This window comes from Castor canadensis, chromosome 1 (genome assembly GCF_047511655.1).
Source record: "Castor canadensis chromosome 1, mCasCan1.hap1v2, whole genome shotgun sequence".
Taxonomy (NCBI): Eukaryota; Metazoa; Chordata; class Mammalia; order Rodentia; family Castoridae; genus Castor; species Castor canadensis.
The window spans coordinates 21620021-21639976 of NC_133386.1; the positions used below are offsets into that span (position 1 = coordinate 21620021).

Sequence of the window (19956 nt, forward strand, 5' to 3'; positions counted from 1 at the left end):
GACTGATATCATTTGTTTTTGTTATGGGTTATGTAGCTTTTAATTAAAATTACAGTACCTAAAATTACTTAAGCATTGATGATGTTTATGTTTGGTTGTATTTCTCACTTATCTGTTAAAATGGACAGACTCCTACAGAAGTGGAGAAAAAGCCTTAAAAGCCAGAGCTTTTCTCACCCTGATATATACGTGAGGCTTTAAAATTCAGTGAAATGCCAGCAGCCTTATTTATTATTTCTTCTGAAGTGTGAATGCCCTGCTCTTATGGGTAAGAGGGATGACAGTGAAGACTAAGGAGAAGAGTGAAGGAAAACATGTATGTGGAGAGGCCAGTAACACTACAAGGAATGGAAGAAATACAGCTCTTAGTCTGGGTGCTCTTCATCCTCCCGTCTGCATACAGGACACACTACATTTCTGAGGCAAAGGACCCTAAGACAAAGTCATCTTTCCATTTAGGCCTTAAAGTCTCTTGTCACTTTACACGACTGCAAGAGTTTGCAGTTGAGGAACATTGTAAGTACTTTTTTCCTTATAATAATTCCCAAGTTTGAAAATGACTCTAAAAAAATTGTGTGGATTCAAAGTTATCCTTTTACTAACATCAGTTTTACTTGATGTGTTACAAAGGGAAGAAAGATGGTCGTGTAGATAACCTAGTGAAAAAATTTAAGTAAGTCACTGCTTTGCAGCTTCTAGTGAACAGTTTATTGATGCACATTAACAGCTATATTTTATTAACTACTAAAATGTTTTATTTCTCCACAAAAACTTCTAGTTTTCCTCAAACTGTGAGGAACAGAATTATTACTGAAAAACATAATGCTATGTAAATGCAACTGACCTCTCCAATATAGCTGAACTAAAATGTGGTTCAACAGGTACTGGTCTATGACATGAGAAAGGAATTCCCAAACTTATAAATTTGCCATCAAATATTACTATGTTCATGGGGCATTCTACCACAGTCTACATGTGGATTCAGGCTTTTTTTTTTTTTTAAATGAACATCACAGTGTAGAATGTGATTTTTACGTTAAAAAACATGTCCACATCATGAACACAATTTGTCTTCAATAACATCCCCAAGCTCTCTTCTTACCTGAACAAAATGACTAGGTGTTTCACTGCAAACTGAATGGATCTGTCCATTTACTATTGGAATTATCTTAGCTAAAGGCAGGCTGACACTGGAAAGACTGAAAAACCAGCACAGTAATTATTTTCTGAAATTACTTTACAGGCATTTAATATTTTAATTAAAAAAGTGATACACAGACATTGCAGAATACTTATAGAAATATGTTTACAAAAACTCAAATTATACTACCTAGAAATAACAACTATAATTGACTTCATGAAGTTTCTTCAGATAATTTATATATATATTCATGCTTTTTTTTGTTTTAACTCAAAACTCTTAACTCCCCAAGTGTACTGCTTTTGCTTTTTTCTTATGAGCACTTTTCCATCTTTTTATAAGTATTAAAGTATTTGTCTGCTTTTTCAAAATGATTGTATAGTAGTAATCCACCTTCTATCTGTCACAATTTTTTTATGATCAGCTTGTAAGTTTCAGTGTTTACTGGGTCAAGAGTCTGAATGCTTTAAAGGTTTATACATTGCAAAATACCCTTTGCCTCCCAGTAGTATGCAGGAATTCCTGCTCCACTGGAGCACTGTCATTTTCTTCAGCCTCTGGATGTCTGGCAAGTGAAAATGGTATCTTATTGTAGCGTATGCCTGTATGTCTCTTAATTCTCAGACCATTATGTGTCCAGATCACCTTTACTGTCATTTGTCAAGTTTAATATCAACAAAGCAACCACTCTGCAGTCCAAAAGTGGGGTTTGATAGTTCTTTGACTAGATTTATTGATAATTTTAGGAGGTTAATTTTACAATTTTTAGTTGCTTCTCTTGGGTTTCTAAGTATAAAATTATGTCACCTTTATATAACAATAGTTTTCTCTCCTTTTCCAAAACTGATACCATTTTAAAGATAGCATGAATTTAACTTAGAAAATCAAGAGTTGATTAGGTTTATTAGAATAATAACATTCAATAAGTCATCTGTTTTCAAGATAAATATAGAAAAATATCAGTGACTTTCTTAGAATTTGTCTTCAAAACTCATCAAGTCTTATCCTTACTATGTTAATAAGGATAAAAAAAAATGATGCTGAGCAAATATATCAATAGGGACATTTTGAATGAATATTGTTTCTGAGCTTAGTAGAAATTATTCTGGTGTTTTACCACCAATAAGTATATTTACCTTAGAGTTCAAATATTATTGTATTTTATAAAATGATTTTCATGTATAAGAGGTTTGTCAATAGTAAATGTTGTCTTACTGAATATGTTTTCAGCAATACTGAAGATGATGCTTTTTGACCTGCTAATTTATTAATGCTACAGTTTACTGTAATAACTTTCCTAATGTGTTAGTCCTCCTTGCATTCTTAAAATAAACCCTAATTAGTCATAGTGCTGTAGAATAATTAAAATTCTAAGCTCTGATATTAAATAGAAGTTATTGAACACGTGGCTTTACCAATTCCTAGCTTTTTGACTTGAAGTTATTTAATTTTTGTCATATTCTTCTCACTTGGAAAATATCAGCACTTATTTTCTAAAGTTATTTCAAGAATTCTATGAGCAATGCTCTGAAAAAATACTTATCATACCAGCACACAGAAAAATACTGGCTGCAAATATGGTTGCTATGTATTTCTGGATTCCATTCCACTTAGTATTTTTCCATCTATATCCATACTTTAAGTCTGTAAGTTTTTCTTTTAGGTTTTATCTTTATCCATTATATTTTGTATTGGATTATTACTGGTGATAGAAAAACTTTTGATTTATAAATATTCATTATATATAATAATATATACATATATAATATATACAGCATCTACATATAAGACCTAAGTCTTTATTGGTTTATATCATTTTCAGTGGTCTGGATTATCAGTTGTAGTAAACATCAATAATAATATTTTATATCTTTGCCAATAGTTGAAAATCTTTTTTCTTGACTTATGATAACTAGAACTTCCACAACATACCAAATAATAGTGATGACAGGAATTATGATGGAACTGTTTCTAAAAGTGTTGAATATGGAACATGAAGTTGGCTATTGATACAAAACAGAAAAACTTAGGTGGGAAATATCTAATGAGTACCTAATGTGTGTAAAGAGATATGAAAGGGCATAAGATAGCGAATGACTTTGAGAGAAGATTCAAGATGTAACTGAGGAATAAAACTTCAGTTGAAAGTGGCATGGGTAGGTTGCACATGAAAATCAAACCATAAGTACTATAGGAGCTCAGAAAAGGCAGTCTATCCAGGGCTGATGCAATTGTAATATAACTTATAATTCTTAGGTACATAAGATCAAACATTTGTTCACATTAAAACAACTATTTCAATTTTTATTACCACTGGGAAAATAACTATTAACTTCCTAGATACTGATTATAGTGAAATTTTAATAACTGAAGTACCTTATTTTAGGCAGTATATATGATTGGTCTTGAACAGAATTTGTTTTTATAAAACTTAAAAGAGCTGGTAAAAAGATTTTAGGGTCATATTCAAATAGCTTCAAAGTGCTCAATGTTAATAGCAAATTATTCTTTTCTGCACAATAAAGGGTCCAAAATGTCTTGCCATATGTATTTAAGAAACTGAAAATTATACATACACATTGTATATAAGTCACTGTTTACTCAAAGTTTAATTAGTTTATAGCCAGTCATTGACTTACATTGATTTAGTAACCATTATTTTCTGAGTGTTACATAAAAAGCTACAAAACAAAGGTCCTCAAAGGGTGGAGCTTCTATTATAAGATTAAAGGTGTTCATTTTGAGGTGATAAAGATATAATAAAACCCCAAGCTACCTCTGGCAACAAGTCCATTACTTATTAATAATTATGACTAGCAAACATTACTACTTGAACCAACTAAGTATTTCCAATCCTATAAAGACAAAAATATATTTAGGTATTTTTAGAGATAATTATAACAAGATAATTCTAATATGTTATAACTATAAGGAGGTAATTCACCTAAAGAGAATACACACAAGATTGCCTAGTTATTATAATGACCACAGGACTGAACTATGTAAGCCAACAAGAGCTTGCAAAACTGGAATAATGTAGAACACATCAAAATTTAAGTATATTATCAGTTTTATATTCTAAAGAGTTTAAAAGAATAAGAATTGGAATTTGGCTTAATGGAAAGGCAGTTTTGCAACTTAAGTACTACATATTGTGGCAAAGTCTTGGAAAAAATGAAATTTTAATACTGAATTCAGAAGGAACTCCTGCTAATGAGTAAGTCATTGGTTTAAAAGAGCTTTATTTGTTGAAAACTGAGGCACTCAAATTTATTATCTAGGGTTTCTTTTCATCAGGAACAACAACAATACACATCTAAAATCCTATTTTTGAAGAGTATTTATTAGTTAATGATACTATTTTTATACATTATCTTACCTATTCATGGAGTTACCATGTTGGAGGTCCTGCTCAGTAGGTCTAAAGAATTCAGCCATGTTGTCAAGAAGCCTACTGAAACCTCTGTTTAAACAGGTATTCAAAACTGTACTAAAATCTGGACTACATAAAAATAAGAAGTGTATGTTATTTTTTAGATTACCAATGAAAAAGAAAACAAGTTCAATAGTAATGTGACTAACTTTGAAAGCTAACAACATTTCTAGTTATAATCTAGTTTTCACAGCTTAAAACACTGTAAAAATGTATTAAGGAGCCACTTTTTCAAAATTAAGCATGAAATGAGCTTATTATTTAGCACACCACAATGAGGATATTCATCCATATCCCTACATTTTCTTACATTGGTCAGCATTTTGTACAATGTATTTTTTTTTAAAAAATCAATACTAGTATTACCTCTCCTGAGGAACCTCTTGAAACCCCTAACAGTGACAGATTTAAAAAAAATTTACATACTGCATCAGGATATCCCAGAAAATATTAGTAGAATGAACAAATGAGAAAGATACTTGAGAGATGAAGAAACATGCTCAAAGATTTGTAATTAGTAAAGTTGGGGAGCTCAAACTTGAGCCCAAGCCATTTTATTTATTTTTTGAGGTACTAGGTATTAAACCCAGAGCCTCACACATGCTAGGCAAGCACTCTATCACTGGAACCATGTCACCAACTCAACCCAAGCCTTTTTAATTCTAAAGTTCAGACTCCTTTTCTTATATTACGGTAGTACCTTATAAAAACTATGGTATCAAGAATAATATACAAGAGTGGTATGAAAGTTAGGAAATACATAGCAAAGTTCAGTTTTTTAAATCATAGAGTGTGTGTGTGTTTATCTACCTTTCTCCTTAGTTTTCGCTTCTAAAAAGCATCTTAATAACTTATTAAGTAAGATCTTAGATTTCATAAAATTCGCCCTTTTTAAATGTACAAGTCAATGATTTCTAGTAAATTTACCTCATTGTGAAAATATCATTGAATTTCGATTCAGAACATTTTCTTCACCTTTTATGCACCATTCAGACAATCATTGTCCCACTCCTGACTGCAGGTAACCACTAATCTACTTCCTGTCTCTGTAGTTTTCTGGTCATTTCACAGAAGTAGAGTGATACACTATGTGGTCTTTTGGGTCTGGCTTCTTTCACTTAATCTAATGTTTTCAAGGCTGATCAATGCTGCAGCATGTATCAATAGTTTGTTCCTTTGTATTGCCAGATATGATTATATCATATAAATATATATTTTATTTATCCATTTACTAGTTAATAGGCATCTCCATTGTTTCCACTTTTTGACTTTTCCAAATAATGAATTAAAAACAAATTCCTGCAAAGTTTACATGTAATTTATTGGTATTACCTTATTGCTCTACACATAGTCTAAGAAAAATAACTGAAGAGACAAACCACAAAAATTTCTAACACTAAATAAGTAATGACAAAAATGAAAAAATAAAAAGAGATCACAAACCACACACATATGAGTGCCTTACCAAGGATCACAAGGCCCACCACACACTAGGCTCTGCCCATTTCTCCAACCTCGTCTCCCCATCACTGTGCTCCAGCAGCACTGGCTGCCTTGCTGTCCCTTGATCAAGCCCAACATTAGGATCTCTACACTTGTACTTCAAACTGCATTCTTCCTGATTGTAAGTTCACGTTCACAGTGCATTCACGTTTCTGCTCAAATAACATCTTCTCAGAGAGGCCTTTTCTGATTAACCTATCAAAAACAGCATCCCTGTTCACTCTCTAGCTTTTTTTGTTTGTTTGTTTTTGGCAGTACTGGGGTTTAAACTCAGGGTTTTGTACTTGCTAGGCAGGTATTCTAACACTTGAGTCATGCTCTCAGCCCTTTTTGCTCAGGTTATTTTTTGAGATAGGGTCTTGCTTTTTTGCCTGGGTCACTCTACAACAAAATCCTCTCCTATTTATGCTTCCTACAATAGCTGGGACAAGAGGTGTGGTGGTCACACCCAGCTTTTTCTGTTAATCTGAAGTCTCACAAAGTTTTTGCCTGGGTTGCCCTCAAACAATGATCCTCCTTGAGTAGCTAGGAGCCACAGGTGCCCAGCAACTCTCTACCCTCTTAACTGGCTTGTTTCATCAATAAAGTTAGATTATATTAAATTTTTTAATTTATTGTTTTTCTTCCATTAAAATATAAGTCCCAGGAGGGGTGAAGACCTAGTATCTAAAATAGTAACATACCAAAGATGGTCAAGAAATATTTGATGAATAATTCAATGAGGCAAATGAATAAATTATTCCTATTATTGAGATGTGGAAATTTAAACCCTGACCAGTTCCTTTCTGCACAGCTGCTTGTTATGCATTTACTAGCACATAGGAGTCATATCAGAATTACCCCTTATAGAGGTCTAGGGCAGTAAATTTGGGAATCATTAGTATACAGATAGGAGAAAGCAGTGAGAGTATATACAATTGCTTGGGAGAGCTGAGGATAAAACAGAGCAATTCCCTGGGATACACAAATGTTTAAAGGAGAGATAGAGTTAGAAGACCCTAAGAAGAAATGACCTGAGAATTAAGAAAGAAAGTAGGCTGTTATATTGTTATAGAAGCTATGTGAGAAAAGGATTTAAGGAGAATGGTTGAGGAGATGAATTCATATATGATATATTTGATACATTGTAAGAACCTGTGTAAATGCCACAATGTACTCCCACCCATCACAACAATAAAGGAAAAAAGTAAATGAAGAAAAAAAGAAAGTCTTCATGAATAGTGCCAACTACCAGAGAAGGACAAATGGATGAGCACTAAGTATTCCATGGATTTGAAAAGATCACTGATGATCTCAGCTCTGGAGTGATCTGGTAAAAATCTGAATAGAAAAAGAAAAGAGATGGCTACCATAGAAAACAAAGGACTAGAACCTGATGAATTCTGACACTGGACTCAGAGCTTAGTTAACTGAAAAGTGCTGACTGCCTTCCAGATCATGGGAGATTATTGGAAGCAGATATCATTTCCTCAGAAAACAGAACGAGAGGAAACGGTCTTACATTATCCCAAGAAGGTATACAGTGTGTTTGATTAAAAAGGGATTTTGATATTTTTATCACTTAAAATAGTAGATAGGACTGTTAGTACTACTTACATTTTTTAATTATAAAGTTACCTCAAAGAGTTTAAGTGGCATAGCCAAAGTTAAACAGCAAATGAACAAAAAAGGCAACCTTAAATGTAAGTCATGTGGTCTTCAAATATATGTAGTCTAGTGTTTTTTAAACACTGCCTCTCTTTTGGGTGCTTCAAAATAGTAACAGTTGAGAAGAAGTGAAATTTTTATCACTCTAAGATTTTAGGAGCTGGGTGTGGTGGTGCATACCTCTAATCCCAGCACTCGAGAGGCTTGGGCAGGAGGATTATGAATTCGAGGCCAGCCTGGGCTATATAGCAAGCCAGTCTCAAACAAATAAACAACAACACAAAGTCTATCCTAACAGGTTTAGGGTGGGCAAGTAGTTCTTCAGCTGGAGCCTGAGCACATGTCCATACACAAGTGTGTGCACGTGAGTGTGCACACTTGAGGTCTGGCTGGAGCCGCCTAGTGGTGGCTCGCAAGAGCAGCTGTTCCCACCAACCCAAACGGGGTCATGAAGTCATTCAATGACTTCAAGCTGGGAGCCTGAGTTTCAGTTTCTGGTGTTTTAATTTAATTTTACTTTTTTTTTTTTTGCAGAGCTGGTTGTTGACCATTTACAAGTATACATAGCATATACTAGAATTACCATAGAGAGCTTTTTAAAAAATATAAATATTAACTACCTTCCAACTCCTCAGCTAATATATGAAGATCTTGGGAAGTAGGTTGGGAATCTTTTTAAAAAAATTCCTGCTTCCCTTCACTTTAGGCAGGAAATCCTTCTTGAGGCAGGAGGATAGATCCAAAATTCAATTTTAACACAGTTAATATGTTGAGTATGTTGTTCAAGAAACACTAAAAAATGGACGCAAGTACATCTAAATGTAAACACATTTTCCTTGTTACATGTAGTCTACATACCTTTCCAACATGTCTCTTGTTTCATTAAGAAGTTTAATTGTGGTAATGTCTCTGGGAGAAAGACCACAGGCCTATAAAATTAAAGTGCCATATTTTAGAGTTTCAAATATTAGCCCTGGGCTCATGAAGAAATTAATCACATGCAGAAACTCAAGAGTTCAGGAAACCTAAAAGTTTATGCTCTATCAACAATCAAAAAGTATCAAACTAAAAAAAAGCCTGTGAAGGTAATGCACACAGGTAAATAGTATTTAAAATGTAAATCAAAGTATATGTTGTAAGGTCTTTGCTTATTTGATAGAATTCTAGCATATATAGACAAAGAAAAAAATTGGTTTTAAGAATGTAGAGATCTGTCTTTTTTTCTTTCAGGATATATGTATGTGTGCATGTCTTTTTCATCAATCTAGTAGTCTGTGTGTCCTTTCAATCTGAAGTTTCAGGTGTAAGATGTGGTCTGTCATTCCTCTCTTAATCATTCCTTTGAATCATTTTCTTTTTAGTTCTACTATTGAATCTTAAAATTTGGAAAATGTTTCATAGTTCAAATTTTCTTACTACATTTCCTTGAGATCCTATTTTTTATGGTTTCTTTCATTAATTCTGTCCCATCTGTCCTCCTTGTTCAGTTTAGTCTCCATCCTTCAAGTCACAGGACTGCCTTAAATGTGTTGCAACTTTTTTCTTTTTCTTTTGCCTACTCATGAATGTAGTATCTCTCAGCACCCAAAATGCCTCTTTGGAGTCTCTAAGGGAAGGCCAAACCTGCAGGCAATAAAAACATGGAATTGTAGTCAACCGGGCTTCCCTGCAAAGTATGGCATAGAGGCCTCTCTGTTCAAAGGCTTCTTGGGTTGTTAAGGGAGACCAGTTCTCTCCCAATGACAAAGAATGAGTTTAATTCAGCTTATAAATGAAAAAATTCTAATGTAAAAGTGAGCTACATTATCTGTAATCTTTGGCATTTTTATTGCTCTTAATCAATGAATAACTTATATAACAAAGGCTTTGGAGACACCAGCATGTAGCAACACCAGAATTGATAATCACTAGGTTCGGCCTTCTTTGTTTCTCAACTGGATGACTATAACTTCCTTCAGGTCATTTTCCTACTGCTCATATTTATTTTTAAAAGCAAATGCGAGTGTAGTAAAATCTATGCCTACAAATAGAAGTTCAGACTCCTGCCCTGGCATGCACAGCTCTTCAGGTTCTTGCCCCAACACGATTCTGTCCCAGGTTCTGTGACTTGCTCTTACACAACAGCGCTACTCACATTAAAGTGAGGCCCCAAGCGCGTGAGTGTGACTTCCTTATCTTATAGCCCCAGCATGTGTCAGTGTCTGACACAAACTACTCAATAAAAACTTGCTAAATATCTAAAATTGTAAATGATTTTACCTGGAAGCCAGTTGTATTTACGTTTTTTTCTAAATTAACAAGATCTTATTTAAATTATTGAAATACATATCCTTTAAGCACGAATTTTAAAGACAGTCAGAAATCTAAATTTCAAGAGTAACAAATTTAGAAACACAGAACAACTGGTTTGAATGGTTATGAGTTAAGCACCTGAACTGCTAATGGAGTCTCTTCATCTGGCATCATATAATGACATAATAAAGATTTGGATCCATCCTTATTAATCCAAGCAGAAGATTGATGCTGCTCAACGAGGGCTCTGATTTCTTTCAGCTTTTGCTCCAAGTCCAAAAGGGACAAAGAATGTTTAAGAGAAACACTAGAAACAGAAAAAAAAAAAAAAGAATAGAATCGAGATAGACTGAAACTAGGCAGCACATCTAGGCAGCACAGTTTTCTTAACAGGCTACTTATCTGCAATCCTGCTTCATCTGGTCAAACCTGAAACTGTTGCTGGACTAGAATGAGCTGAGAAACCAGTCACCAGGGAAGGGCATTACAGAGCTAAGAAAAACTCTGCTGCAGATTTCATAAGAAAATTCCAATTGGAACCATACATATTATTATTATAGCTGGGATTTAAAAGCCTCAGAGGCAGATTTTAAAGGAGGTTTTAAATCTCTTAACCCAAATAATTCTGATTTGTTTGGAAATCAATCAATAAATAATGAAATACTATAACTTTCTCCCCAGTATCAAAAGGTTGACACTGATGAAGGAAGGGTATTCTAGAAATACTACCCAGGTTGATATTTGTATTAGATTACAAAGAATTTTACAAAGCACCATTTGTCAAACAGTCCCCTTCACTAGAACAATTCTAATTTTCTTTTTATTCACCAGAATCAGGAAGTCAGAAAAGTCAAAGAAATTGCCTTACCTTCCTAAAATCTTCTGCACAGCTTGTTTAATGACAGTGATCAATTCTGTCAGGCCTATTAAAGGAAAAACAGGATTAAAAGCCATGTTCACTTAAGAAATTCCTCAGTGATACAAATAAATGAACTAAGTGCACAGGTCATAAATTAGCATATTACCATCTCCAAGGAGGTGCTGAATACTTGATAAATATTGTTGTTGGACATCTGGGGGAGCAAGAACTGTCTACAAAAAACAGACATAAGGTTAAATTGTTTAGCTTTTTAAATTAGTGAAGAAATAATATTTTCAATATAATCTGAGCTAAGATTTTTAGGCTCTGCAATGATAGGAAAAATATTCTTTATGTACTAAAAGTCTACTTCCAAAAGATGAAAAATATTCATAATGCTAAAAGGTTTATAATCTCATGAAATATAAAGGCATTTATTCTACAGAAACTTACCAAAATAAATGAAACTCACTTAAATTTGGAACCTCCTGAGAGAAAGGGCAACATATATTCCAGTCTATTAAACTTACAGAGCCATTTTTGCCAACTGCTGCATTATCCAGATAAATATATCCACCAATTATGTTTAATTGGACTCTCAAAAGAACCACCAGCATACAAGTACTGTATACAGCCACGATACTTCTTGTGAAACCTTCAGAGAGAAAGAGACCTTTACTATTGTTAATAAAACACTAACAAATTTGTAAAATCACGAACCATTCCTATGAATGGTTCCATTCATATTTTTTTATAGGATGACTCTGAAAAATGTATTTGTAACTAAATCAAGTACAAAAATATATCAATTCAAAATACTTCATACTCTATGTCATTACAATTTGTTTAGAATAACTTAGGTATCATCTCTTAATTGATGATACCAATAAAAGTGTGTTGGATGAAAACGTTATATGTTACAATCTTAGAAAGGTAAACAAAGGGGCTGAGGATTAACGCAGTGGTAGTGTGTGTATCTACTGTGTGAACATCCCAAAAATCACAAAAACAAAAAAACAGAACAAAACCAGAAAACAAGGAAGGATGGAGTTACAGCCTCAGAAGTCTGAATTGTCTAGGGAGTAGCTTAGAGTTCAGAGAAGAGGGCTGAGCACAGAAGAACTCTAGTCTTCAGTGGTGGGCTAAGGAGCAGAAGTCCAGCAATGGGCTATAGGAAGGTATGGAACCATACAGAAAACCCAGATGACTAGGCTTTGCAGCAGAGCACAGAGTATTCAAGACAGAGGAGAGGGCAGAGGTTGAGACTGCTGCCAAGAGGTCTAGTAGCAGGAAAACGTGCCAGTGGATTTAGAAATACAAAAGTTATCACTGATGCTTGTGAAGTTTGCTTGGGTTTAGATGGAAGCAAAGAAGCCAGGCTATACTGTGCCAAAGAATAAGTGGGAGTGAAGAAGTGAAGAAAGGGAATGTAGAAATTTTTGATCACTGGGAATGTGAAAGTACAATAGCTGAAAGGAAATATAGGATACTAGAGAAGTTTAATTCATTTTCAAGTGTGCAAGACTTAAGCATCATTTAGTTGATAAGAATTAGTTGAATGTATGGGAAAACAGAAATAATTACTAGTATGAAGGTTTGAGACAGAGACAGACATAAAGGCTCTAGGGAAAGTTTGCACACAGCATATCAGAGTAAAGATATGGATTGGTATACAAACTTTGTTTCAAATATGTTACAGATATCAGTACCTAACATAGACATATGTAATATAGGACAATTTTTCATATTATTATCAGAAGAACAATAATAACAATAAGAGTAACCACCAACAACATTCGCTGAGTATTTTCTATGACTAGATATTGATCTACTTGTTTTATGGGTAATATTATATTTAATCCTGAAAACTTTATGAAGCAGGTAAGAAGAGTCATTCACATAAGGTATAAACATTTCCCTTTATAAATAATTTAAGGATGTACTGTCACCCAGAATATGTAGGCTTACTTATTATCTTTAGATCCTCCCATATTTCTAGCTTGTTTGAAGGCCTAAAGGAAAAAAAAATCAGAAAGATATGAAAATAGTAATCTAGATAAGCTAACAGGCTTTGAACTATATAGATACATATTTAATTTTTTAAAATGAAAAATCCAGGAATACTGGAGAAAACAAAGTCCACAAAATAAAAAATTATAATTCAAGTAACCAATGATTGAGACCACTTGCATTTGTATGTATTTTTCCAGTCTTTTTCCCTCTTTCTGAACATTTGTATACATACATGTACTAGAAAACCATAAAGGAAATCACAAAAAAATGTTTTCTTTCCCTTATTAGCCATTTTACAAATATTGAAGAGGATCCTGTAACCATTCAAAGGTAAGTAATGTTTGTCTTGTTTTACAAACACATGGCTTTACATGTGTGTTTGATACATAATACACTGCACTATTATCCCAATTGATGTTCACAGTGCCCAGCTTTGACCACTGGAGGGCTATTTTGATTGTTTCCTGAATATTTCTGACATTGTCCCATCAGTCTTTGATAGCTTCCCTTTTGTGGGAAATGCCAGAGACCTTTCATTAAGGGTGTTTATTGCTATTGGGTAGGTCATTATTTCTAATCCTTTTCAGAGGACTAAGCTGATGCTATGGTATGATTCAGTGTCGTCCCCATACCCCCAGCTTTATATATTAAAGGCTTGGTACCTTAGGTAGCCCTGTTGAGAGGTGGTAGAATCTTTAGGAGGTGGGGCCGAGAGAGAAGTCCTAAGGTTACTGGGGTTGTGTCCTCAAAGGGGATTGTAGGATGCTAACCCACACAGTATTACTCTTTTTTTGCTTCTTGATCTTGAGATGAACAGTTTGCTCCACCATGGGCTTTCTGCCATTACCATCTGACAGTACCACCAAGAGACCCAATGCAACAGTTCTACCTGATTTTGGACTGGAACGTCCAAAACTGTGAATGAAAATAACACTTTTGTCTTTATAAATTATCTTAGGTATTTTGTTATAGTAAGAGGAGGCTGACTAATAAAGTTGGCAAAGAGAGACAGGGAAAAATCTGGTAAATATGTATTTATATGTACAAATATTTAAGATAAAATACGCCAAAAGTTCACACTGATAGTATCAGTCCAAAATTAGGATCACAGGGTTTTTAACTTAAATTTCATTGATTTTGCCCATACTAGAAGTCAGTGAAACCAATATAATTAAGTTGTTTCATTTCTCACTCCGTGTATGGTAGCTTTAAAATGGCAATAATAATACTTCAAGTTTTGTTTTTTCAATTCTGTGTGTCAGAGGAGTATATATAAGTATGAACTCAAATTTCCATATATATATATATTCCATATAGTCTTAATCATTATAGTCTTCTAATTATGTAAAGCATTTATATAGTTTCAAGGTCAAATTTATACAACACAGAATATTAAAAAAGTATGCTTCTATCCCCTTTATATTCTTCCATATTCATAGGTGACTACTAAAAATATGCTTTAAATTTCCACTGTTTATATAAGCAAAAATATGTATTATTCAACATACTCATAGCTACTCCTTAAATAAATGGTAAGAGATTACACAATTTTTATTTACTTTAAAATAATATAGCAATATATAATGGAGATTATTCTGTGGTAATATATGTATAATAGTAATCTTTTAAGAAGTATTTTAAGTTGAACATAGTACTTGACTATACAGCTGTATTACGTGGATGTAATGAGTGCTTTTTCTTTCTAATTTGTCACTGACAAATATTCTTACAAAACACAACAAAAATAAATGACTATAAAATAAAAAACCACAAAGACAAAATATACTCTGCTGTTGTTTATTATTAGATTTAGATATAAATTTGTACTTAAATAAGAAAATTTGGGACATTACTAGTTTCTCATCTTTCTCTGACAACGACAGACTCTATAGCTTTAATCAGCTCTCCCTAGATGGGGCAGGCTCAGAAGATATATCAAGTAGAGCACCCCTATGGCCGTAGCCCTGCAGACTTTTTTGTTGTTTTTGAGACTATGTGGTTCATGCTGGACTCAGACTTGATATTCTCCTGCCTCAGCATTCTAAGTGCTGGATTACAGGTGTGAGCCACCACACCCAGGCTACGGCCTTAATCTGCTCTAACGTTCATGCTTCAGGCTGGAATGCCATATTTATTTAATGTGTGTGTGTGTGTGTGTGTGTGTGTGTGTGTGTTGCTGGAGATCAAATCCAGGGCCTTACACATGCTATGTAAGTACTCTGCAAATGAGTACCATATTTATTCTGATTAAATTGAGAATTGGCTATAATTGAAGGGGAGGTATTTCAATGCAAATAAACTACTTATTCTTTTGTCACTTCAGAAAAATTTCAGTGTGAAATAAGAAAACAGTGACCCCCCTCCAATTTGACAATGAAAACTGTATTTTCTAAAACTGTATTTTATTTGGGGTAACTGTTGGGAGAGGACAGAGTAACAACCACCCAGTAGTCTTTGTGTTGACAGTCACCATAAATAGGCTTTAAAAGTAGATTTAAAAATATTGACTTCAGGGCTGAGAGTGTGGTTACGTGGTTATAACAAACATATTTTTAAGAAACTCTGATTCCAAATCTGTGTAGAAGGAAAGGGGAAAATACTTTCTAGGCAGATTCTTTTCAAATGATTTATGTGGAGGAAATCTACACACTAAATACAACTAGACTTCTTAGTGTCCCTAAAATATCTGGTTAAGAATGAAACCAGTCTTTGCAAGGTATTCTATGCATCTTGTGATGAGGGTTGTTTAAGGTCTTTGCCATCAAAACTTTATTGCCTTTGTCAGTCTTTAGAGAGGGTGCCAAATACTGAAAACAGTGATAGTTGTTTGTTATAAATTGACAAAATAAAGCTATCAAGTCACATATTTCTTTCTTTCCGATTAGTTATTATCAAAATTTTAAAGAGAAAATTAACTTACTTGATAGGTTTATAGGAGACCAGAGTTTACGGAGTACTAATATCATGAGATTGGAGGCCTCTTTAATCACACTTTGTACTGGCTTAAGCCCCTTTAATGTAAAAGTTTTTCAAATGGGTATAATTCCCCTCAAATTGGAAAACAGTAATTTCTAATCAAAAGAAAAGGAAGGAAAAATAAAATTGAGATAAAACAGTCTGAGTAAACTGTGACCCATCTTAACCTTTGGAATTTAAGAAATTCTCCTCTTTGTATACTGAGTAAAAAAAAGAAGAATCCCATTTTTTCTTTAAAGTTGTCCAGAATTATCCATCAAAATTAATCCTTTTCTCATATGCGTCAACTTTTTCCTTTTTTTTTAGACCATGGCACTAACATGTTTGTTAATTATAATAATTTATTTAGTATACTTTCTCCTTTAGCTGTCAAATATCAAGGCCAAAAAGGACTTTACTTCTTTCTTGGGGGGTGGGGGAATGCTGGAGATTAAACTGAGAGCCTCTCCTACTGGGCTACACCACTAGCTGCTATCTTAATTGAATCCCCAAAACACTAGGAAACTAGGGCCTTGCAGAAAACAGATTCACCAGGAAGGAAGAATGCCTCCATGTTGTTTATATCTGCTGTTATGTTGCTTTTATAGAAGTGCAATTTACTTACTTCATTTGTATTACCTCCTCAGTAAGACTAAAACTTAAGACAATTAAAATCTATTTCTTTCTGATCTTCTACTTACACATACATACATAGTAACTAGACATTTATTTCACTGTGTGCAATTGCTCATACATATCTTCTTCATATAATTATACAAACTAATTAAATTAAACCTTACTTCTGTAAGCAGGGATTAAAGCCAGTCTACCTCTAAGGATAATGAAATTCATGGAGTGAAAACCCCTTGTCACTGGTATTATACTTTAACCAGATAAAAAGTTCCTATACAAATCCATTGTTACTTTGGAAGTATTCTTTTAATATGGAAAATATTTTGAAGAGGGCTGAGAATGTAGCTTAGTGGTAAAGCCTTGCCTAGCATATGTGAGGCCCTGGGTTCAATCTCTAATACTGCAAAAGAAAAAAGAAAAAAAATTGGCATAAAATTTCCAGCTAATTATTTAAATTGTATGAGTACTGAGTACTAAACATATGCCCCACAGGGATACTGTGAAATTTAAATGGGAGCATGGGTATATGGAAGGCACCTAGCATGGGGCTTGGCATAGAGAGACTTTGGAAATAGCACTTCTTTCTCCCTGGTTATTGGAGGGTGATTATAAGGCAATAAATATTTCAATAAGACTAGAATGATTAAAATACAGTGCTGGGGACGGAGCTCAGTGGCAAAATAAATGTTTAGCATGCTGAGGCCCTGGGTTCTATCCCTAGCAACACACACACACACACACACACTCTTACACAACCCAGCACATAAAATTTACTTAGGGAAACCATCCCCATTCCTATCTTCTAGAAGTCTCAAGCCAGCACAGACTCATACTAATTTACAATACCCCAAAGCACACTGTATGTCATATATGAGATCATACCTGTGAATGTGCATTGTGAAAGCATCATGGAAGTGGAAATGATCAGTATTGTATGTTCATGTCAGATTTGTATTCGTGTTAGAATTTATAATGTAAATTCATGTGTCTTATCTATTAAAATGTATGTTAACATGCTTTATTGTACTGCAAGCACTTTAAATAGCATAATATTTAATTAAATTTCTGAATAATGTCAAAATGATATAAACCAATTTTATGAAAAATACATAAATATATTGTTGCTCTAAATGATTTGTGTAATGAGGTAAAGTGTAAATAAATTAACAAAATAAAAGATAGGTTTAGTGGTATATTCATTTACTTACATCACTCATTTATTTAGATACTGTGCCTACATATCATAAGCTTTAATTAAAAAGAAAAATAAGGAAGCAAAGACTTTTGAAAAGTATTGTAGTTCATTTTATAAACTATGAATGCAGTTCATAAAAAATGCTGAAATTTGTATTTACCTGTTTTTTAGCAGAGCTGTAAGGCTCTCAGAATTAAGTTGCTGCATTAAGGCCTCTCTCAGTGTTGGGAGCATGGACAGCACTACAATACAAACAGGAAACAGGAAAGGTCATCAGTGATACGACTGCCCTCACTGAGAAACGCACGTTGTTTTAGGCTGCATGATAATACTAGCAATTACCAAGAGTTGGGAGGGAATGTCAAGTAGAGAATTCCAATATTATTACTAATAAAACTATTATGTACTAATAAATCATTTATTTCTTCATGTTGATGAGACAAAATTATACATACAGTAAGATTACAGCAATGTAAACAAATACATGTAGAAGAAAGAGTGGAAAGAATTATTCTCAGATGTTAACCGTGGTGGTCTGTGGGATATGGATTATGGATAATTCTTTTCTCTGTGCTCTTCAAATTTTTTTATAATAAATGTTTATTTCTGGTACAATCAAAATGATCAAAACCAACATTTTTATATTAACCGATATATTTTGCTTCATAGTTTACTGCTAATTTTAGAAAAGGTGATTTATTAAGTACTAAAAAATAATAGGTACTTATTATAGCATAGAAAAAAATACATTAGGCTTGGAATTAAGTGCTTCTGAATTTTAGTTTTAGTTTTGCCAGGGCTATTAGGTATCTATGACTCTCAGAGATAATATGAAGACAAAATGAGAAACAGCACCTATGAAAAAAGAGCATAATTTACAGGAGCTATTTTGTATCTCTAGTAGCTCTGTACATAGTATGAGAAATGTGGAGACATGCATACATATAAATTAAAGTAAGTTTCTAACAATAAATGTGTAATAATAAAATAAAAAAAATCAAGAGATCATAAATACCACATTCTAAAACAGAAAACTTTTGTATATAATTTTCATGTTTTGACTAGGCCTAAGACATTCATGCATTTTGTTTTTTTCTGTACAGAATTCAGGTTTAATTGACACAACATTTATTTTGGTGCTACACTCTGTAGCTTCAGCATAGCACCTCAAGCTGCATGTTAAAATCTCCTTACATTATTAGGCCATTATTTAAGGTATTAGCTGAGAACCAAAATAAAAGGTTACTTTTCTTTTAGCATATTTGGTACATATGTCTAATCCAAACACAATACAGTTGTATTAGTGGGTTCTACAGCTGCGGATTCAATAAACTACTAACCAAAAATTTTTTTTAAAGTGCCGTACTGAACATATACAGACGTTTTTCTTGTTACAATTACCTAAACCACACAGTAACAACTATTTACATTGTATTTAGGTATTGTAGGCAATGTAGAGATGATTTAAAGTATATGAAAGGATGCCCATCGACTATTACAAACATTTAATATAAGACTCCAGCATCTTTAGATTTTGGAACCAATGCCCATGAATACCAAGGGGAAACTGTAAGCTACCTTACTATAGGTGCAGTGTGTGTGTGTGTGTCCTAGTGGGATAGGGGAGGATGAATGAAGGAAATTATGATGAGAGGATATGGACTTCATATACAACAAAGAGCAAAATTCTTGCAACTGCTTTAAGTGGGTGGGGAGGTGGTTGAGGGGGAGAAAGGATGGGGGTGATCTAACAAATGTACAATATAAGCCTAATCGGCATTGTCACTATGAATCCCCTCCTGTGTAACAAATATATCATAATAAAATTTTTTTTATAAAAAAAGAAATTCTGAAGACAAAAACAAGGCCATATTCAATATATAGTTAGTGGGGAGATAGCTTAAAGATTATGTGGTATAATGACCTAATTTGAGAGGAGTCTTTTTGATACTCTTCTGAAAGATAAGAGATTATTACTTTCCACTTCAGCCTGTTTGATCAAAGACATGTCTATTCTCGTCTATCCCTGTGTATTAACATTGAAAAAATGTTTTTCTGTATCTGGTTGAATACAGCATATTATCTCTATGCTAAACATTCAGTACAGACACAAATCATAGGATAATCCTTCATAAGTAATGTATCTGTATGACCTTGAACAAGTTACATAACTTCTCTGTGCCTCAGCTTCCTCATCTGCAATTTAGGACTAACATAGGTTCTAATTTATAGGATTGCTGCAAGGACATACCAAACATTCAAAACAGTATTTATTTGCTCATGGA

General features: G+C 33.5%; 1 protein-coding gene across 3 annotated transcripts in view; it reads right to left on the reverse strand.

The window, feature by feature from the left end:
- Pex3 (peroxisomal biogenesis factor 3) overlaps positions 1–19956 on the reverse strand; it is a 47808-nt gene that overhangs the window by 2147 nt on the left and 25705 nt on the right. The window contains exons 3-11 of one of the 3 annotated variants that reach the window (XM_020163640.2): positions 17832–17913; positions 12844–12887; positions 11406–11530; positions 11042–11108; positions 10885–10939; positions 10155–10323; positions 8583–8653; positions 4521–4643; positions 1103–1199 (exon numbers count right to left, since the gene is read on the reverse strand). In XM_020163640.2, coding sequence (XP_020019229.1) covers positions 1103–1199; positions 4521–4643; positions 8583–8653; positions 10155–10323; positions 10885–10939; positions 11042–11108; positions 11406–11530; positions 12844–12887; positions 17832–17913 — 833 coding nt within the window. Of the gene's footprint in view, positions 1–1102; positions 1200–4520; positions 4644–8582; positions 8654–10154; positions 10324–10884; positions 10940–11041; positions 11109–11405; positions 11549–12843; positions 12888–17831; positions 17914–19956 lie in introns of all 3 variants that reach the window. The other 2 variants (XM_020163639.2, XM_074072918.1) reach the window with 2 other exon arrangements.